The 22,314-nt window shown below is 42.7% G+C and overlaps 2 protein-coding genes across 5 annotated transcripts; both read right to left on the bottom strand.

The window, feature by feature from the left end:
• Positions 1-551: 551 nt before the first annotated feature.
• LOC133836195 (shootin-1) lies at positions 552-21,488 on the bottom strand. Of its 4 annotated transcripts, none has more exons than XM_062266546.1 (8): positions 21,344-21,488; positions 10,209-10,414; positions 9,287-9,473; positions 8,913-9,228; positions 8,741-8,853; positions 8,315-8,516; positions 7,450-7,831; positions 552-1,092 (listed from the first exon to the last, which is right to left on the bottom strand). In XM_062266546.1, exons 2-8 carry the CDS (start codon positions 10,393-10,395, stop codon positions 923-925), a joined length of 1,557 nt encoding a protein of 518 aa, XP_062122530.1. In that variant the 5' UTR covers positions 10,396-10,414; positions 21,344-21,488; the 3' UTR covers positions 552-922. The 4 variants fall into 4 exon arrangements, 3 of the variants coding, with proteins under 3 accessions (XP_062122530.1, XP_062122531.1, XP_062122532.1); XM_062266547.1 differs by lacking the exon at positions 21,344-21,488 and adding an exon at positions 10,479-11,261; XR_009893689.1 differs by lacking the exon at positions 7,450-7,831 and adding an exon at positions 8,013-8,219 and having other exon boundaries at positions 976-1,092.
• On the bottom strand, positions 11,381-21,490 carry LOC133836196 (AF4/FMR2 family member lilli). Its single transcript, XM_062266549.1, is given in 8 exon segments — positions 11,381-14,988; positions 15,044-16,155; positions 16,213-16,493; positions 16,496-17,039; positions 17,098-17,265; positions 18,276-20,017; positions 20,020-20,166; positions 21,344-21,490. Coding segments are annotated over 7 exon segments (6,309 nt in total). The 5' UTR covers positions 20,148-20,166; positions 21,344-21,490; the 3' UTR covers positions 11,381-12,654.
• Between the last annotated feature and the right edge of the window lie 824 nt (positions 21,491-22,314).

Genomic DNA, 22,314 nt, shown 5'->3' with positions numbered 1-22,314 from the left:
AATATTTTGAATCGAATTTTCATGTCCAATAAATTTGAAATTAGTCTTCAAAATTTGCAGTCAAAGGTGCAAGAAAATTTGTAAAAAACACAAAATCCTTGATATCTTGAAAACTAACAGCGCGATTTTGATGTCCTTTGGCAAGAAGATAGACCTTGTTGAGCAGAGTTATTAGCCATGAGATTCATCAGGAAACATCAGGATATAACCGAGATATAACATATTTTTCATAAACAAAAAAGTCCTTGTAACTTCGTTCCTAAAAGGATATTTGTCCTTTTGATTGTAGATTCTGATAAAGTGCTATAAAAAGTAACTGTATGCAAAAGGACATGCTGATATTCCTTAAATCCTTCGAGTTACAGCGTTTTTTGTGATTTTGACCAAATTTTCCATGCCTTCGGCTGCAATTTTTTTACCCAAAATTTTTATATAGTTCCAAAAATCTTTTAATGACAATTGATAGAAATAATGATTGCAATAAGTGAATTTCATCCCATTTTGTAATTCATTCAAAGAATAACCATAAATTTATAAAAAATAACACACTCTTAGTTTATTTGGTTACATAATTTTTATTGCATTTGCTTTCGTTGGGATTTTATTGCGAAAGAAGCCTAATAAATTAGTAAATGAACACATTGATTAATAATTATTCATATTAAACATCGAAGCAGTAGTAAATATTATACCAAAAGAGAATTTCTTCCAGTTTAAGGCACACACAAAATGCACAAATATAAAGTAGAAATATATAAAAGTGGGGCGTGGATGGCGGCGGAACGTATAAATAAATAATACATATACTAGTTAGTATAATTAAGTGTAAATTGTGATGTGAAATGCATGGAATGCTGTCGTTGTAGATTTGAGACCAAAAGTAGAAGAAGAGACAAAGAGCAGAGAGATCGCATTTTGTAGACTAAAGCGTTGTGTTGAGATCAACGCATATCTTGGAGTTGCGATTCTGCTTCTGGCTAATCTCCAACACCTGGAACATCTCCCTGAGAGCCTCGCTCGTGTTCGTCCTGCGTCGATTGCGACGAAGCGTAACGCGTCCCGATTTGAACTCTCGCACTATAGCGTCAAGACCTGCAAAAGGAGAGAAAGTGAATTAAAATCCAAGTTTGAGATATAAATAAGAGAACTAAAGAGCGCACTAAACTAACAACATGCGGTTAGTCTGGTAGAGAGAACCTTGGCCCAACAACATAAGCGGAAGGAAGTGAGGAAGATGAGGCGAGACGTACCTGGCTTTAAAAGCTGCCTGCTGACTTAATCAAGTAAGCTGAAAGGATTTAAAATTGTGCCGAATTTTTTGTGTTTCTGGGGCGGGGAATGTGACAAATGTATATAAATCACAGAACAGCAAAGGAATGAGGGGGAAAGGGAAGGGTGTGGGTGGGTGCTAAGCCCACGCATTCAACAACTGTCAGCGGCAACAAATGAAGTTTGCTGACGTTGCGTATACGACGTGTTGTTGCTAAAGTCAATGGAAATGTACGGTTTCTGGGCTGCACTGCGTGTGTATAAGAAAAGTGGCGCAATAAAACACGGAAATATAAAACGCACAAATAATAATAATAAGCCATAGCACAACGACAACGACAACGACAACAATGTGGCCTGGAATGCGGCACAAGAGCTGATGCTCGGGTTTTGTTGTTGTTTTTTGTTGTGCTCAGTGCTCGCTACTCGTAAAAATAATAAATGGCATCTTGCTCTGCTTGCCTTCATCGAATTTGATACGAAGCTGGAGCAGGAGACGGAGTGGAAGTGGGAAGTTGGAGTTGGGTAACCTAAGCTGTGCCCAGAGTAAGCTGTGAGTGAAACATGTAAACGCCAAACGCCTGTCGCTCTTCTGCTGCCTCAACCTCAGTGTCTCAGTCTCAGCCTTGAGAGCTTGCGCCTGTTTAAAGCCGAAGCTGTCGTAGCATAGCTGTTGCTGCTGCTGTTGCCAAGGCGCTGGCCTCGGCCCAGGAAGCCAACTAATAGCCAGCTCTGAGCTAGCTCTAACTTAAATCAATTCAAGTTTTTTCGAGCACAAAACACAACACACACGTGTGTGTTTGAGTACAGTCATGCATGCTTATTGTGGCACCACCGGAAATGCCGTGCGGAAATGCTGTGCCTTTTTCAAAGTCAATTAATTTACACTGACGGAAATTGCTCTAAATGCGACAGGTCTAGCATTAAGTGAGATAAGAGACAGAGAGGGAGAGTGAAAAGCAGATGCTGTGTGGTCAGAACAAAAGACAAGTGGCTAACGCTGAGCACCAGCAGTAAAATCGCCATGGCAATTATGCCTGTACAGTATACACACACACAGACGCACACAACTACAGGTTGGCTTCGCCAGCATGCGACAACAATATTTTGCCAGACAAGTGAGAGAGCTTTAAGTGAAAGTGTGCTCGACTGTTAAGACACCTGCTAGACACTTTGAAGGAAACAACAAATATGAAAATTAAGTAAAGAAACCATAAAGGATTAACAAATATTAGGAGTGACTGAATATTACTATTAAGAAACTAATAAATAGGATAAACAAATATTAAGAATGGCTGCGCAGTACCTTTAAAAATTAAGTATACGTCTTGGTAAACTATTTTAACTATTGTTTTAAAAAAAGCTTTCACATTTCCCTTTTCTTGTTTTGAGCTTTTTTTAACACAATCAATATGAAGTGTGAATATTTAGCCTGAAGGCTTTGGTCACTCTGACTCAGCAATAAGAAATTGTATTGCTAATTTTAATAAAATAATAATAATAAATGTGAATAAAATAACTTAAAAAAAAGAATTGTAAATTTTTGTAAGTCATTTTACTACAGTGAATGTAAGTTGCACTTAAGTCTCTTATTTTTAAGTTTAAAAGCGGACTCGGCTGCCCAGAAACATTTTAAAATAAAATTTAGATGCGTTGCACTTACAAAAGTGTGCTTACAAAGTTTAAGGACTATAGCATATTTAGTTGCTGATATTCAGACGTTTATACGCATGGACAGACAGACAGACGGACGAACAACCAAGTTCAAACACAACTTATTTGAACCAGCAAAAGGCCGCAATTTGAAAACATTATACTGACCAAACTAAGAGAAGTATTCAAATTATTTAAACGCAAGCTTTTGGTTCAATATTTGTATATAGACTGACATTAATATGGAATATAAATATATATATATGACATCGAGTCGCATATACCCTTTACTCCCTGTAACCTGCACACCCAAAAGTCATCAATTTATAATACCCTTTTACCTTTTTAATCAAGGGTATACAAATTTATACGGTTGAGGCTCGCTTCATTTGTTTTTGGGCCGAATACGACGACGCCACACTCACACACACACAGACAGTTTGACGAGTGCCAGGACACGAGTGGCAGAGCAACGGCTGCTGCTGCTTCTGTTGTGGCTGCTGTTAGCTGTAAAGTTGCTGCTCACTTGGCTGCCAAGCTCAAACGCTTCAAGAGCTTCAAGTGAGACGCGCGCGCGTTTTGTCCACCGTGCAGTGGCAATCGGCAATCGGCTCGCAATTTACGTAAATGAAATATACGAAAATATATATATATTGAGATACGATATATAGTTATATATCAAGAGTTAATAGCTCGTGTCGTGATGGGCACACAATAAGCGCCTTGATTGATTTCAATGTACGCTCGTTACGCATACGCCGCGTTGTCTGTCAGCGCGCCAAAAAGTAGGCAACAGTGAAAGCGGAAACGGATGTGCTTAGTGAGAGCCGTCGAGAGAGCCTCGCTATAATTGAGTGAAGCGTGTGAGTGTGTGTGTGTGAGAGCTGTCGCTCGTTATTGTTGTGCACTGTGTGTGTATGTGTGTGTGTGTGTCAATGCCATGTGAGCATTGTTGTTATTGTTCAGCAAATGTCTTATTAAAGTCATCAGTCAACTTTAACTTTTGGATTGTGTCTGCTGCTCGAAATAAATAAGTATGTATGCTTTGACTACAAGTAAAATTTAATCATTTATTACGGGTCGATAGTTGATATTTATAAATGCATATTTGCTAAAAGTATTTTCAATATATGCTGCAAAGCATAGCTATATTCTTGCACACACACACTCACACACATGCATTTGCGTTGCCTGCATTTGCACATTTCTGTCAACACAGATGCGACAGCTACAACAAGCTGGCATTATGTCTGCTGTGCGTGTGTGTGTGTGCTGAGTGTGCTTGTCTGTGTGTGTATGCTACAACCAGTTGATTTCATTTCCATGCAGGTGTGTGAGTGTGTGTGTGCGTGTATGTTTATGTTGTCGTTGTGGCAACGCAGCCACACACACACAAGCAGCAACGCTGCCAGTTGCCACAGCTACAGTAAACAGTGGTTAAGGCAGACCAAAGCAGGCCAAATATTGGCCAAAGTCAAGGCACATAATGTATGCTCTCTCCCTTGATTGTTTTAATTGCAAAATTAGCTAATTATTAACATGGTTAATGGCTATTGCCATGTGAATAATATATCGGTATATACGATAGGTCGCTAGCGGATGGGATATCGACGACGTGAAGACGGGAGTTGTGGAGAATCCACGAAAGTGAACAGACGTCCATGAAGCACTGAAATGTTGAATTGAATTCTTGAAATAAACTAAAATAAAGACACTCAGAATTGAACCTGACCCTATACAATTTAAGTACACAATGTGAAGTTGACTACGATTACTGCTTATTAATTCGATAATATTCGCAAAACATTGAAAATTACTTTCTATAATTTGTACATTCATTGAGCTTTGCTCTAATTTTGGGTCAACTAAATGATATACATATTATGTATGTAATAGTGGTTAAATAGATAACCTTTAATTATTTAATATACAGATATTTGATAATAAAATACTGATTCCTTCTGATGACTGTTTTTGTTACTATTGACGTCTGCTTCTGCTTCTGTTCAACTTCTTCCAACTGATGCTCTACTTCCAAGTTGGAAGTTCCAGCAACTGACAACTGCTGATAGCGATAGCTTAGTGCCTATCGAGTTGCTAATGCCAACCGATACCAATAAGTATATCGACTAACCACCACATCTGTTACATGGATTCTTTTATGCTTTAATTCTGCACAATTCACGCTGCATTTATGCTCTCACTTTAATATTTAAATTTGTGTTTTTTACCTGCCTTCACTCATTTTAATTTTTGATCAACTAAAGTTAACACTGTTAACTTGGCAGCCAAGTTTTGTATGCTGCTTGAATTCGACTCAAGTTGACATTGATGGGATTCTTTCTTCACTCACACACTCAGCAGCAGCCAATCAACGTGCTGAACTCTCAAATCCAAATCAATATCCCGGACAATTGTTTCAACCGGAAATTAAACGCCAGCGATGTCCCACAAGTGCAGCTAGCAATAACAATAAAAACAACAACACACCCACTTAGTCACCTACACACTCACACACACACTCATAGAGTCACCTACATAATAAATTATGGCGGTTTCACATTGATTGCAGCATCTATTAAAGCAAAAAGAAATTCAGCTTTCACGCTCCTTTCCTTTCCTCTTCTACTCGCTGTTACTGCTGCTCTCAGGCGTAAAGCCGACGCTAATTAGATTTTTACTGGCAGACTCCCAACTCACACATACATATACACTTTACAAGAATGAATGTGCACGTGTGTGTGTGTATGTGTGTTTACCTGGTTACAGCAGTCGCAGGTAGTTGAAGCGTGCCGTTCAAAAAAGCTCGTCGCAAACTTAATTAAGAAGTTGCCGCTGTTGCAACAATGCCACCCACTTTTGCCACACCAAGTGGCATGGTCAACATACAACACACACACACACAGACACAGCAACAACAATCAGAGCAGCTGCATAAAATCAATTATAATCAGGAGCAGAGCAGAGCAGAGCACTTGAGTTGGGTTTGGGTTGCGATGTTGCGTTGACATCAACGTGGCCAATTGCCAATTGCCAGCTGCCAATTGACAGCAACAAGTTGTAGCAGGAGTTGGCATAGGAAGAGGGGCAGAAGCAGGAGAAGCACCTCAACTTGACATATTGGCAACCACACGCAGCTGCGTCGTCGCTTGTCAATGGGATTTGTAAGGATCTAGTTGAAGCATAACGCTCACAATTGGCAACGCGAATTGATGCCTTTGACATTGTCTCACGTTTGCTTTCTAAACTGTGTCTGAATGAGTGAGGAGTTGTGCTGCTTTAATACGCTTTCAATGTGCCTCACTTAGCGGCCTCAATGTGTAGCGGAAAAATAGGTCACTAAGCGAAACAACTTAAAGTGCAGAGGCAGAAGTTTGCTGTATTTGCTATGCTTTTTCTTTGGTGCTTATTTTTTGGGTGTGACAAGGAATATATGCTGCTAAGTGTATATTGAATCTATATACAGTGTGACCGTTAATTTAAAGTGAGTGGCGGCTAAACGAGATATTGACATTTATAGAATATTGGTTGAGTTACTACAGAACTTGATGAGTTTTTTTGTGTTTGCTGCTACATATTTAAACAGATTTTGAAAGTAAAGTTCTATATAAGATTAAGTATTTTATACTTTATAGATATAAATTGTAGAAGAGAATCAAGAAATACTTTTGTATGGGGTAAAAGCCTACTTACTAAGCTTCTTAGTTTCTTTGCCTGACAATCTGGTATATTTTAGTATTATATGGTATATTTTGAATGTAGTACTATATCAATATACCAAAGACTATATTTCAGTATTTTGGGGTATATCAATTTGGTATATTTTAGGAATAATACCGCACTGTAGTGGTTTCATTAAAAATGGGTAGCTTTCTTACTTGTTTTATGTTATGTTTGTTTTTTGAGGACATTATTCATCAAACTAAAAACTATGCTGCAGTTAAACTTAAATTGTGTAGTGAAATATTCAGAGAATGTGCGCTGTTCAATATGTGCACAATAAAACCGAGCTAGCTGCAATTGAGAGGCCCTAATAGAGACCAGCTCGATGTTGGACTTCATCAAGCGCAGCAGCTGGTTGAACACAAGTTGTCTGATGCTCATCCTGCATGTGGCATAGTTTAAATACAGCAACAGAGAGCATCTATGCTTTATTTTTATGGCATTCACTGTGCAGCTGTGCAACATAGTTCAAGGATCAAAAAGGAAGGTCTCTCATAGTTCAGCGAGAGTTCGTTGGCCAAGTTTTTGCTGGGAGAAACTTGAAATATGCAGGGCAACTTGATGAAATTGCAGTCTTGTTACATAGCTGAAATTGCCAATATAAGGCAGTCAATACACACACACACACATACACACAGATAGGGAGATTGCGCATACGCCACGTAAAATGCTTGCGAAGGCAAAAAGTAGTGAAAGTGCATGGAACACATTGCGTGTCCATTTTGTAGCTGACATTGAGGAGAATTTGACAGCTGTCGAAAGGACTTGGGAACTGGGCCATTGGAGCTTAGCTTAATGACATACCTGTTGCTGCCTCCGCTTGTACCTGTTGCTTCACGTTATCAATAATCTTATCGCCGCCTCTATGCAAACTATGCCCCGCAATGTGCTGGCTAAAGCTGCCAGCCGCACCGCAATCCTCTCCAGCCACAGCCACAGCCTTTGCTTCGTACAGCACTTTGTTGGGCATTGGTGGCGGCGGAGGAGGAGGCGGCGGTGGCAGGGGTGCAGGAGCGGGGGCTTTGATTGTGCTCTCCACTTGCTGGTAGCGTGCCAATTGCTCCTCGGCGAGATCGGCGCGGGCGAGCGCCTGCTGCAGCTGCTCCTCGAGTATCTCCAACTTAAGTTGTAATTGTTTTAGTTCATCGTTAGTAGATTTTGCAATAGCCGCATCCATAAGACTTTGCTACGAGAGTGGGAAGGCAACGGGATATTTTTTTGAGGGGGGACAAGAGCGAGGGTAACGAAAATTAGTAGAACAATCATTAAAAGCAACATAGTGAGAGAAAGAGAAAGCAATTAATAGAGAGACAGAGAAGGGAAGCAAGCAAGCAAGCGAGCGAGCGACTGAAGCGAGTTTCGCTTACGTTTTTAGAGTTGAGTTTTGTTTTTTGAGTACTTTTTTTGGAAACAGGAATCGGACCCATTCCATGCATTACATTATTATGGTAGACTAAAGAGTAAAGTAAAGTGTGTGTTGTTGTGTGTGCCCCGCTTCGCTTTGACATTCAAACTCAATTGCTTTTGAATATGCTCGAGAACGGTTTGAAAATGTTAAACACGCTGCGTGTTTGCTTTTAAGTGTGGATAAATAGATAAAGATAGTTGTAGTTGATAAAGTTTAAAAGTATTTCACCAACACCAAGACAACCGGACTCTGATGTCTTACCATTTCCACAATGCGCTCGTTGTGTTCACGCGCTTGTTGTTGCACCTGCTCCTTGATCTCCTCGAAGTCCGCCTCCGTTTGCAGCGTGGTGGGCGAAGGAGTCGCTAACTGACTGCCCGGAGGCTGTCCATCGGGCAGATCCTTGGCCTTAGCAGTGAGCTCATCGTTGCGCTGCTTCAGCTTGATCAAAGCGGCTTCCATTCTGGAAAATATAAGAACATTTTCATAAATATCTCTATATACAATTGTGCACATTGAAATAGCAGTGCGACAGAAACAAAAGTACATATAAATATTGAATTATCCAATATGAATACAATGTTGAATTCTTTAAAAATATAGCTAAATTTTGTCTCAAAGTTTTCAGCACATAGTTCGCAAGCACTGCTATTTCAAAATTCACAGTTGTAAATGTATAGCACTCACTTTTGACTGGTCTCCACGCTCTCCTTCATGTTCTCAGTAAGCAGCTTGGCCACCTTTGTTAGATTGCCATTCTCTGTGCGCAGCGTTTCGTTCTCCTCTTCGACAAGATGTTGCTAGCATAAAGAAATAAACGTTTAACTAAAATTGCTGGCAATTTAAGTTCTCTTCTTACATGCTCCACTAATTCAGCTATCTTCTCGTTGGCTTCATAGAGCTGCAGATCAACGCCATTCGTGGCCTGCTTCAAAGCCAGAAACTCTGCCACAAGACGTTCGACTAAGGCATTGGTGATGTGCACACCTGGACTGCTGTCCACATCTATCAGGCTATCCAGATCATCGCCAAGTGTCACCTCGCCGCTGTCAACGCTGCCATGCTGCAGAATCTTGAGCAGATTGCGACGCAGCTCCACAGAGCCAAGCAGCGTGTTGTTGCCGGATGAGTTATCCTGCTGCTTTTCACGCATGTGCTCCAGCTCGCTGGTGAGACTAAAAGTAGGGAGTTGATTAAGAGGTTGTTTCCTTAACCTTCAAATGCTGCGCTCACTTGTGTATTTGATCCGCCTTCATTTTGTGCAGCTTGTCGAGCGCATTCCTTTCGTTGAGTGTCTTGTTGAACTTGATCGTCAGCTCCTTCATCTCTGATTCGAATTTGAGCTGCTGTTGCTGCAACAATTCCAGCTGACTGCAAAGTTTCTCGTGCTGCGCCTGCTGCTCCTCTTGAGTGGTTTTGTCTGTCAAGAAAGTAAGGAAGTGTTAAGTAAGAACAAGTAAGGAAGCTACAATGTGCTCGCAAAAATACTAAAATATAACAATGGCTATATTTGGTATATTGATATAGAATCACAACCAAATATACTATATACCAATTTTAAATGGGAGCAAAACAGTGCAGTATAATTAAAATACCAAAAATAACCCAGAAAAATACTAAAAAGTACCGAATACTATATTTGGTATATTGGAAATGTAAAAATTACACCATAGAGCGCGAAATATACCAGATTGCCAGCCAAAGCAACTAAGACTTCTCGTAAGTAAGCGTTTTTGCCCATTCAAAAGCATTTCTTTAATAACTTTTAAATTTGTAGTCTGATCGCAACCAAATTTTTAGGAACCATAGAGACTATATTTATTATTGTATACTAAAAACTGTAACTTCAAAATTACTCGATATTTGATGGTGAAAGTGGACGTAGCAAAAATTTGATCTGTAGTGCTGTCGAAAAATTTATGGCTCTACCTCTTATAGTTTCTGAGATCTAGCTGTCCAAACAGATGGACAGACAGACAGACGGACATGGCTATATAGTCTCGGCTGTTGATGCTGATCAAGAATATATATGCTTTATGGGGTCGGGACAGTCTCCTTCTACCTGTTATATAAATCTCTTGGAGGCACGCAGTTATAATAGCCTACCCTATGGGAACCGAGTATAAAAATCATTTCGTTAACTGACTTTACTTACGCGATTCAATCTCCAGCTTGAGCGCCTTGTTCTCCTCCTTTAAAGCAATGTTGTCCTCGAGCAGGGTGAACATATCATGCTCTGGATCCTGTTCATTGTAATCTGGTTCACGCACTCGACTGCGACTGCGTGTCTTCGCTTCTTGGGTGCGAAACTTGGCCACCGGAATGCGTCCACGTCGTTCCATCTTAGCTCAAGTTTGTGCTCTAGATCGGGGGAAGAAAAGACTTGAAATTAATCTTGTTTCTTTGTTAACTTAAACGTGCTTACGGTTGGTGTGAAAAAAACCTTCTTAAGCTACGGAGAATTTAAAATGCTGCCATCACCATGAGAGAGAGTTGCTTGTGATTGATTTGTGAGTGTGAATATGAATATGCTGTGAGTGTGAATGAATGAATTGTTCGAGTTGTAAGCATGCGCTCCTTTGGCCGTCCCCACATTGAAACGCCTTGGGAATTTATTTGTTTTTGTTTGGTTTTTTTTGTTTTTTTTTTTTTTTTTTCTTTTTTGTTTTCCACTTTATTTTGTATTTAATTTTAATTTAATTGTTTGCTGTTTATAATTCTTTGTGTATTGAAATTTTATTAACGCTTTTAATTTATTATTACTTTTAATTTATATATTTTCCTCCTTGTTTTGCTGCTTTTGCTTCCTTGCTAAAAATGCTCACAGTTCAATTAATTTTTTTTTGGGTTTTTTTATACGTTTTTTTTGTTGCAAAAATGTATCCGAGAATTTGGCTAAACATTTGAAATGCTTGCAAAGAATTCGAATCAGAATCAGAGCTCAGCTTGGCTTTAGACTATTCGCTTTTTGTTTTTCTTATTTTTTTTTAGTGCCAGAAGCGCTTTCACAATTTCTTAACTAATATTTTTCTTTTTTTGTTTACAAACTTTATATATTTTACTTGTTTTTTAATTGCATTATAATGTAATCTTATTTTTTTTTGCTATTTGCCGCAAACTCTTTTATATTCATATAATTTGTTTTTCACTTTTAGTGTTTAAATAAAAAAATAACTAAACAAAAAAATAATTTTTTATATAGAGCTGTGAAAATCTTTTACTATTTAAATATTAATTTTTGAAATTAATTTGTTTTCTTTTCATTTTCATTTTCATTTTTTGTAATAATTCTTATAAAAATAACTAATTCAAGGCGGCTTAGAGCTCTTGGTTTTTGCTTTTCATGTTTATTTTTGTTGTTGTTATGATTTTCGTTTTTTTTTTGTTTGTTTGTTTGTTTTTGTTTGCTGTGAATACATAAATATAGTTTTCGATTTGGTTTAAATGTCTAAATTAAAGTTGTTGTATTTTTTCCTTTCTTTTTACAGCTAGATTTTAAATGGTATCTTTGGATTATTTGTATTTATGTCATGCAATTGTATACTAAATAGATATATATATGTCTTTTCTCGCTATAATTTACATTGTTTATACGAATATAAACTATCATTATTATTGTTTATGTTATTATTATTATTAATATTATACTGGTTTACATTTATTATATGCTGCTTGTTTGCTTTCATTCATTCAAACTGAGTCTAAGCCTCGAAATGTTCAAATAGCAATCGATTCTTTTCTATTCTTTTTACTTTTGTCTAAGGAAATAAGTTTTGTTTTTAGCTTTGGGTTTTTTGAGCCTTTTGCATAGAAATCACAAATGAAATTTCATAATAATTAATTAGTTAGTTATAATCATAAGAGTAAGAGTAACAAAAAGTAAATGTGAAACAAAAATCAAATTATTCTTTGTACTGAAAGGTAAAAAAAGAGAAACGAAAACAAAATAATAAAAACAGATTCGTCTAAAGGAAACACATTGTGAAATTGTGAAATACTGTAGTTTTCCGATCAAATAAAGTAAAGTTAATAGATCCTATATATAATTCTATATATATATATTTATATATACCCTGCCTTAAAGTTAAACTTTTGTTATCGAGATTCTGCATTTTTTTTTTGTCGATTTTCCTTTTAAATATTTGTGTTTTTTTCTTTTTGCCTGGCAATTGTTGCCTTTATAATTGTTTTATTGCAGATTCATTATAATGGATGTTGCTGTTTTCTGCCGAGTTTGGAGTAGCGTTTGTTTCTGTGTGTATGTGATTGAGGAGGAGGAGTGTGATGGTGATGTGTTTGCTACTCCGTTGTGTGTATACGACCGCGCGTGGTCTGAGAATGGATCAAAATGTCGAACAGGTATACATGTATATATACATCCTATATAGATCGACGACGACATACACACACATATATATACACATATATACGTGTGTTGAGATTGAGCTTGAGATTTTTGCTTCGTTGTTGAGATGTTGTTTCTGTTTCTTTGCTGTTTGCCTGTAACTGTTGTGGGTGTTGTTTTTTTTCCATTTTCCTTTTTTTCTTGATGATGCTGTTGATGCCTCTTCCATAGAATTTTTGTTGTGGAAGGCGGCTTTTTACATTTCCTCGATTAACGCGCGCAGTTTGGTCATCAGCGGTCGACTCCAGTTCGCTGGCTTCTCGATCTCCCGCTTGATCCACTTGTCGAACGAGTCCCTTGAGATCACCTCACAGTCATAGAGAACGCCAAGTGCACTGCAGATGGCCTCGCCAGCGGCCAGCTCGTCCTCGATCTCGACCAGATGATGCTCTCGCAGCGACTCGACAGTCTCATCGATGCAGGCCACTTCGTGTGCCTCCTGGGCATCGATGCACAGCCTGAGCAGGGGCGTGCACTGCATCCGGAATGTCTCCACATTCAGTTGCAATTGCGGCGTCACGCCACCTTTGTTGTTATTATTGTTATTGTTGTTAGTTAAAGCGAAATCACAGCAGAGGAATTTGGTAAGTTGTCGCACAAAATTGGCATTAATATGCACATTCGTGTTAATGTAATCGATGGCCGTGTCACTGGACAAGCTCAGCAGATAGCTAATCCTTTCCACATGCTCGCCCGGTGTGCGCGTCACCTTCGAGCGTTGCTGCAGTCCCGCAGCTGTTCCCGTGCCATTTGGCTCGAGGAACTGAAAGCTATTCGCCTGCAAGAAGTCCCGGAACTTGCGTGCATCGCTCCAAAACATCTGGCCACGATCCAGCTGGTTATCCACATGCCACAGTTTGTGTGCGTAGCCGGCGCCAAACTCCTGCACAAAGTAGCTGACAAAGGAGCGCACAAAGAACAGCGTGCATTTTGAATCGTCCAGCCAACGACGCTGCCACACATCCTTCAGCTCCAAGTGGCCGTCGTGCATGATGGGACCCAGAAACTCAAAGACATACGTCCAGCCATTGGGCACATCGACGAGCAGATCGGGAAAACCTTCGCCGAAGCGATTGTAGGCTTGGTTAAAGGTGGCCATATCGAGTGCCTGCTGATCCATCAAATACCCAAAGGCATTGGCGCAGGCGAGACGCTGCTGACGCTTCACCGTTCCTCGGTGCACATAGTCCATCAGCACATAGAGTATGACAGCCTCGGCTTCGGGTTGCTTGGCCACCAAACTGCGCCAAATGCTTAGCACTTCATTCTGCCAACCGCGAGTGCTGACCACTTCCTCGACCAGCTTGGTAATCACCTCCTGACACTGCTTATCATCAAAGCTCACTTCACTGGGACTATTCTCAGCATTGTTGTTATTTGTGCTGCTATTTGACCGACTGAGAATGGGCGTGGCAACAGCTGGCGGTGTTTGTGACTGCTGCTGATACGGCGGATACGAAAAGGTGTTTGTCGAGCTTGCCGATGGCATACGTTTCAGCAGACTGGGCTGCGTTGTGGCTGCTGCTGCACTCACCGGACGATTGCCGACGTTGCGCCATTGATAGTGGGAAGAGTTGCCCAGCTTGGCGGTGACATCATCGTTGTTGCTGCTGCTGAAGCGCAGTTTGGTTGGATCAATACTCAGCGATTGATTCTCCTGCTGATGCGACTTGTTCAGCTTCTGCAGGAAATAGTTCCCACCACCATCGTGACCGTGATGATGATGCTGCTGCTTTTGTTGCTGCTGTTGGTATTGATAGCCGCCCTGTTGCTGCTGATGTCCGCCACGTTGTTGCTGCTGCTGTTGTGCCTTTGGCTCGTCGAGCTGTTTGTGTCGCTGTTGCTGCTGCTGACGGTTGCCGCCAGTTGTGTGAGTGGCGCCCGCAGGCTGATCCCAGTTGCGAGCACGCAAGTCCAACACATCTTGCATCATGAAGCGCACGCGACTGCTGATCTTGATGTTCTGCTGATGCTGGCGATACGAGCTGTTGTTGCCGCGCGAACGCTGAACAATGTCCTGGATGCGACGAAAGATCTTCTCGATGCGTCCGCCAGATTGATACTGCTCCGATGAGCCAACTTCTAGCAGGTGTCCCACTGTGGTCAGCAGCTTGCACATGTACTCCAACTTCTCCTCACAGCCATGTTCGAGCAGCGATTCAACGCAGTGCAACACACGATCACTGGTCAGCGATTGCAGCTTAAACAGTTCGCCAATGAAACGCACTGTGCCCCAGGCACGACGTCGAAACTGATACTCCAAGTCCTCCATTTCAGCACGCAGCTCTGCCTTCTTTGTGGCATCAGAGCAGGCGTTGATGCGATCCTGCGTCGGTTGCAATTTCTTTGCCTTGGCATTGGCATCATTCACATTCGACTCGAACTCGTGCTGAATGCGTGTAATCAACGAGCTGGTAAAGAGCGACTTGTTCTCCGCCTTGATTTCGTGGAACAGCACTTTGCAGAAGCGCGCATATGTGGGCGCAAAGTTCGGTTCGCTGATTGTTTTCTCGAAGATCAGCAGCATTACCTGGTAAAGAAATAGTTAGCATAATATAAAGTGAAGCATTAAATAGTTATCTTACATTTGTCATCTTGCTTTGCGTGTCCATCTTGATGCTGGACATCTCCTTGAGCAGCACCTCAAAGTTGTCGGGCGTCAGTTTGTTGAGTATGCCGCGCACTTTCTTCAGCACCGCCTCCAATTCGTTCTCCTTGTCCGCTTCTGTGGCGGCAGCAGCTGTTGGTGCACTGAACATCGACATGCGACGCAACGTCTCCGGTTGCCAGGCATTCTCGCACTCGGACAACTTAATTTCCTCCTTGAGTGACAGCTGCACACGAATTATGTCCATGTAGCGTTGATTCGACTGTCCTCCCATGCCCCCGCCGCCACTGGCGCTGTTGCCACTCGCATTGCCGCCGCCCATCGACTGATAGTTATCGTGATGCTTCTTGTTCAGCCCATGGCCACCGTGACCGCGTCCTCGCTTGCCCGACATGTAATCCATGGCATCGTGTGTGTGCTGCTGATACTGCTGTCCATGCTGATTGTGGCCATGATGATGCTGTTGCTGCTGCTGCGATTGGCGTGACACAAACAACTGCGCAATGCAGTCGCCCTTTTGGCAGGGCACCAACGGTGGCTTGCGGGAATCGCTGAGCTTGGACAGTTCACGAAGCTGCTCAATGTTGTAGCGTATAAACTTGGGCGTGGCAGCAGTTGCGCTCTTGGCTGCCACTTTGCTGACCTTCGGTTGAGTGGTCTTTTCCAGCTTCTCTGGCTGATGCACTGGCGAAGACTTCTTCGAGCTAATGTTGCTGTTGGGCAACTCTGTCACCGAGTGCCGTTTGGGTGCACAGTCCACATTATCCACAGACTTGGGCGCCTCTGCTGGGGGCTGTGAACTGGACCAAGTCGAGCTGCAGATAAAGCTCGAGTGATGCGTGGGCACCTCCTCGCTAAAGTCGCCAAACTTGAGCTCGTCCACATTGTGTTCTTCGGTCTGGCTTGACTCTTTCTCTGTGCACTTTTCACTGGTGTTTGAGGAATCCTCTTCGCAGACGGAGCTGCTGCTGTTGAGAAATTCCAGCTGAGGTTCCACTAGACTGGGTTGTTCATCGTCGCAGCTCTTTAGCAAAAACTTGGCCACAATCTCCTCGTTAGCCAGATGCTTTTTCTCTTCCTTGCTATCAACTGCAAAAGATATGAAATGTTTAATTTATGGCTACAAGTTCGCATCGTTATTCTTACAATTCAGCTCTGTATCGTGTGGCTGCTGCTGTTCCTTGGGTTGTTGCTTGTCTCTTAGGCTAAAACTTAAGCTAGAGTTATTACTAGTTGCACTAAGCTTATCAGTCGTCGTGGGCATCGCAATTGCGACGCCACTTGTCGTTTTAGTTGTTGTCACAAATATGAGACTGGTCTCGGCGCCACTTGTTGCAGCTGCTGTTGTTGCAGTGTTGCTGCTGCTGCTGCCCTTGGCATTCGTTTTGGCATTCATGTTGCTGCTGCTGCTGGCTGTCAAAGTGCTGCTGCTGCTCCCGCTAGCTGTGGACATTGAAGACGCTGTTGTTGTCGGCGGTCCAGTTGTTTTTTTTGCTTCTTTTTCTCCAGCTCCTTGCGTTTCTGTGCCTTGCGCTGATTCTTCTTGCTCAATGTGTTGGTCGCCCCTGCAGCCATATCTGTTGCTGCAACTGCTGATGATGGCGTGGCAGCTGCTCCAGCTTTAATGCTCCCAATTGTTGCTCTCATTTGAGGCTGCAGCCTGGGCTGATGTGTGGGCGTAGATGCTGCCGACGAAGAAGAAGTCGAAGGCTGCTGCGAGTGTGATTGCAGCTGCTGATGTTGCTGCTGTTGTTGTTGTTGCTGCTGTGTCTGCTTCTGAACAATTGGCTTCTGCTGCTGTTGCTGCTTTTGTCCCTTTGAGGGACTCACTGGACACAGCTCTGCTGTGCTCGATTTCGCAGACTGTTGCTGCTGCTGGTGATGCATTGTTGCTCTTTGAATGTCGCCCAATATTCCGACGCCGGCGACCGCCTCAGCAACAGCCGTTGCTATCGACGTTGGCGTTGCGGTGCCTGCAAAGAGTTTAAGCCGATTAAAATCCCATTGTTCTTCGGCATGCTAATTACTTACTTTGCTTGTTGGCCGACTTGGGACGCTGTTGCATTTTGCTCTTCTGAGACTCCTGGAAATGCGCTGCTGGCTTCATCGAGTTGCCTGCTGCACTCTCATTGTAATAGTTGTCCATGCTGCCGCCTCCGCCTCCCGACGACTCTGGAGTGTGCTCCGATGTATTATCCACTGCAACGGAATAGAAAATTGGTAAATTGGCATTGTTAGAAACGAAGAGCACTCGTACTCTTCAAAACTAAGCTGATTTATTAGATTTTAATTAAACTTGTCAGCTACGTTTGATTGGCATATGCTTGCAAGTGCAGCTTATTCCTCTCTTCGTTAAGCACTGGTTTAAATACACAATGTGGTTTGATTGCCTTAATGGGAGTTTTGATAAACCCTATCTGATTGTATTATCAAATGTCGTAATCTATAACTTAGACTATTGCAGACTTCTAGCAATGGATTTAATATTTATAATATAATATATTAACGATATTAATTAAACTTGTCAACTACGTTTAAAATACATTTCTTTGAAAGTGCAGCTTATTCCTCTCTTCGTTAAGCACTGCTTAAAATATATGTTTTGGTTTGAGTCTACCATTACCATTTGGGAGTTTTGATAAATCCTGATCCTATTGCACTATGAAATATCTTAAACTTGCCTGCTACGTTGAATTGCATTTGTTTAAAAGTACAGCTAATGAAATACATATATGCTTTGGTTTGAATCTAAGCTTAATTAAATAAAAGATTGGTTTTTAATATAAGCTATGATTTGAGGATTAGCTTAATGAAATTAGGATTTGAACTAGCTTTAGTTTACAATTTTACCATTTGGGAGTGTTAATAAATACTGTCTTATTGCACTATCAAATGCAATATATGCTATGGTAAAAGTTTGTGTTTTGAACTAGTTTCAATCGATAAACCTGTTCTTATTACATTATAAAATGTTGTAAATTATATCTTGGAGACTTACAGACATCTAGCTCTTACCAGCAAATAATTTAATACATATAAAATACTATTAACTTAATATATATCATCATCTATTATAATCTTTCAACTATGCTCTCAATTCGTTCGAATTCGAATTCTTTCTTTATTTTCAACTTATTAATCTCTACTGTTTCAATAGAATCCCTACTTAGACCTTATTTCACTCTTGTCTAAAACTAAGTCACACTCACCGTCATTGAACTGCAGAAAGCTGAGGTGCTCCTCGGGATTGCCAGAGTTGGCGAGTATGTCCTTGACTATAACGCTGACCTTGTCCTCATCCGTCAAAGGTAGCGTCGCAGCAGCCGCCGCTTGACCGCTGAACACGATCGCAGACTTGCTGGCCACCTCGGTTTGCATTTGATGGTCCACCTTGATGGCAACCTCCTGGCTTGTTTTGTGACCAATGCTGGCATCGCTGCCAGTGCTGGATGAGGTGAGCGTGCAGTTGGAATCCTTTTTGTTAAACACCGATGATTTAGGATCCATGATATCCTCCTGTGTCACCGGATGTATGATCGGTATGGCATGACGACGCTCCTTAACCTTATCAGCAACGCCGCCGCCGCCGCCAGCCAACAGCTGCTGGCCCGTGTTCAGCGAGGTGGACGAAAAGCTGCTCGTCACGCCTGGCACGGCACCCACGCCCACTCCAACGCCCACAGCGGTGGCGCTGCTGCTCTGCAAATGCGGTGCATACGTGTGCAATCCTGTTGGTCCGCCTCCCGTTGGCGCTGCCATCAACTGAGGAGCCGCAGTTAGATTCGGCGGCGGTCCAAGCGGACAATAAGCGGGCGGCAGATGAAAAGCAGCGCCGCCATTGATGGCATTATTCCGGGTATTCAAGATGGGCGTGACCGCAGCTGCCGCCGCATTGTTGACCAGCTGGGGACGCGGCGGCGGCGCTGCAGCGCCATAGGGAGCAAAGTAACTGGGCTGCTGTGGCGGCGTCGAGCGTTGTCCGCCCCGCATGCTGCCGCGTTGTGAACTGCTGTTGGGATTGCTGCCGCTGACGCTGGCATTGCCATTGTTGGCACTGAGCTGTGCTGCTGTTGGCGGCAACGTTCCGTGATAGTAGGTTATAGTGGGCTGAGCTCCGCCTCCTGGCTGCTGTCCGGCAGCCAGCTGTTGCTTTTGCGGTGGCGGCGCTGCCGCATAGAAGCCCGCTGCTGGGGCAGCTGCAGCGCCGTTGGCGGGAAAGCCCATTGAGGGGGCGCCAATCAATTGGCCGGGATGATTAAAGGGCAGAAATGCGGCCGTCATGAACGTGGTGCTCCCCTGGCCGCCATTCGCCCCAGCTCCGGGTGCAATCAGTCCAGCTGATGGCGTAAAGTGCGGCGGCAACGTCGAGTTGCTGAGCGCGCGCACCAAATTCGTGTTGCTCGTGGCGGGCGTAAGCACCCCGTTGGCATGTGCATGGGCATGTGGTCCATGGGGACCGTGTGGAGGCGGCGCAGCATGATGGTGATGGGCATGGGCGTGGCCATGGGGTCCAGCGTGTCCCAGCGTTGCGTTGCTGGCGGCGCCACTCAATTGAAGAGCGGCGCCGCCGTTGCTGCCATTGCTGCTGCTCGACGATGAATGCTGCTGCTGCTGTTGCTGCTGGGCGTGGCTAGCGTAGGCGGCCGGCAATTGCGGTGGCGGCTGAGTCGCGTAGAAGATGATCGGTTGTTGCTGCAGATGATGTTGCTGCTGCAACTGCTGTTGTTGTTGCTGCTGCTGTTGTGCTTGCTGCTGCTGTGTCGAGTGGTGATGGTGATGGATACCAGCAAGAGTGTTAAGAGCCGAAACCGAGCTCGGCTGCGGCACAATCACAGCCTGTGGCTGCTGCTGCTGATCCTGTTGCTGCTGCAGCAGCGATATGCGCGACTGTTGCTGCTGCTGAGAGGGGATTGCACCTGCGACTGTTGCTGCTGTTGAGGATTCTGCTGCTGCTGCTGCTGCTGTTGGTGATGGTGGTGGGGTGGATGCGAGTGCTGGTGCTGGGTCTGGTGGTTGTTCTGCTGCTGGTGTGTTGACTGTGGCCTGTTTCCCTTCCCACCCCCTCCCGTTGGCATGAACATAGGAGGACCTTCGTTGGATCTAAGCACACGCCACCCACACACACACACACGTACACATTAAATAACAAACACACACACACTTAGACAGAGTGTGTGTGTGAGCGAGACAAAAGGGCAGGAAAGGAATAACGGGAAAAGGAAGAGGAGGAGAGGGGAACGTGGAGAGCGCGCGGCCAAGCGGTGTCGGCGGAGAACAGAACGAAATGTACAAAAATATTGTATTTGTTAGTAAGATGAAAATGGAAAATGAAACGCATTAAGATATTCAAAGCCAATGGCGCCCATGGAAAAATGCGGTGAATGATCGTGCAAAAATAACCAAAACGAAAAATAAAACAAAAAATCAATAAATAAAAGAGGCATGCAAATTAACTTTCAAGATAACTACAGATAAAGCAACTAAAAAATAATTAATACTTAAGGCTTGCGCAAATTCCAAGTTGTAAAATAAGTGCATGCCAATGAATTCCAATCAGAGTCGCAAGAGAGACTGCCGAAGAGAGGGAGAGCAAATGACTCTTGGTCAGCTGTTGTTGTTAATTGAGTTCATAAATTGGCATGATGTCACGTATGGGGCGTGTGAAACAGACACACACACACATGCAAGGGCAACTGTTGAGGAAGCTCACTTATCGCTCACTTTTATCATTGGTGAATGAGTGAAACAGAAGATGGAAATAGAGCGCTGTGCAGTCAGTTGATGACACACAACAACAGGTGGCGCTCTTAGTCAGCCATAGTCACAAAGCAAACAATGTTGTTTGTGTGGGAGAAGCTGCTGCTGCTGCCTTTGGTTGGGATCTGGCATCTTCTTTATGAGATGTGGGCAAAGAGTAACTGGCACAAGTGGCCATTGAGATGTAAAACCTGTTCTGCAGTTGCAACTACAGTTAGTGCAACAATTTCACTGGTTGCGTGTCTACAAGAAAAGAAAACCGAAACTTAGCAACTCGTTTAAAAAAAAACGAGGAATTTTCGCACTTGCGGTTGTTTGTAAACAAAAACCAGTTGGCAGCGCCGTCGTCACCGTTCTGTATGGGTGAAACGGCGACTCAATGGAAATTCTGATTGGAATCGACGAAGAAGAATCGAGTGTGGGAAAGCGAAAGGAGCAATAAATAATAAGCAATGTATAAATTATAAACAATATTCTATGGCATTAATAATGCTGAGTTAGGTCCATTGGCTCCACTTACCGCTTCCTGCGCCTTTCCAGTTCCCTTCGCACACGCCCACAAGCTAGCTAGCGTTGTTTATTTTGACGCTGCGCTGCTTCCTCTTACTCTTGATGCCGTTTTTGCTCTCTCGCTCTCCCTCGCTCAATCTCTAGTTGGCGCACCGTTGTTGTAGTTGTTCTTTTTTCTGCTTTAGCTTTTGCACCGACGCCCCACGAAGAGGGCACAAAACAAAGCGACGCGCGTTTGTTTTTCTTGCGTGTTTCTTCTTCTTCTTGGAAGAGACTTTGAGAATGAATTCTTTCTTTCTTTGCCCCTTTTTTTAGTCAGACTTGGAATTTGTTTGTCGCCCGCGAATGCAAACTCGAATGATAATTTATCTTTTTGCTTGGTTAATGTTCTTTTGTTCAATTAATTTAAAAATTTATGCGCTTCTTTTTCGTGTCACTGCGCTTTTTTAGTTGATTGAATTATAAATTTGTCGCATTATTAATTAACGAATATTGCCGAGACTTCGACATTTACGTAGACGAAAGAAGACGAACACACGTACACACATACACATACGCTCAAAAATATTATTGGAAATGTAAGTACTGCTAAAATTTCACGGTAATTTTCTCTACAATTAAAAGAAAAAGATAAACGTTTTTGTTTTAATTTTGCATGTACAATTTGGTTGGTCAATTCAAGGAATTGCTAAGCACAGCTTGCTATTGTTCCTGCCCGTTTTTTCTATTTTCAATTTGTTTTATTTGATTTTTTTTTGTCGCCGAGGCGTTGCTTGTTGTTTTTGTTGTCGTTGCCGTTGTGTCGCCTGTCTTTGTCTGTCTGCCTGTCTGTCGTCTGGCGGTGGTCGCTCGGTCTCTTTTACTTACACTCTTCTTCTTCTCGCCGCCCAAAAGCTGCGCTGCACTGCTCACACACAAGCACAACAAGCACACATATTACAAAATTAAGAAACGAAAAATGGAGTTCCACGTGGGGAACAC

The sequence above is a fragment of the Drosophila sulfurigaster genome, chromosome 2R, assembly GCF_023558435.1.
Source record: "Drosophila sulfurigaster albostrigata strain 15112-1811.04 chromosome 2R, ASM2355843v2, whole genome shotgun sequence".
In the NCBI taxonomy this organism is placed as follows: domain Eukaryota; kingdom Metazoa; phylum Arthropoda; class Insecta; order Diptera; family Drosophilidae; genus Drosophila; species Drosophila sulfurigaster.
The sequence above is the reverse complement of the archived record's forward strand: the minus strand, read 5'-3'. Positions and strand labels throughout refer to the sequence as shown.

Bases quoted from the DNA above. Each gene is read 5' to 3' on its own strand.
- LOC133836195 (XM_062266546.1), bottom strand. From the start codon at position 10,395: ATGGAACGACGTGGACGCATTCCGGTGGCCAAGTTTCGCACCCAAGAA. The intron at 9,229-9,286 runs GTGAGCGCAGCA...CCCTACTTTTAG, and splicing joins AAGGCGGATCAAATACACAA to TCTCACCAGCGAGCTGGAGC. The intron at 7,832-8,314 runs GTAAGACATCAG...CCACTCTCGTAG, and splicing joins ACGAGCGCATTGTGGAAATG to CAAAGTCTTATGGATGCGGC.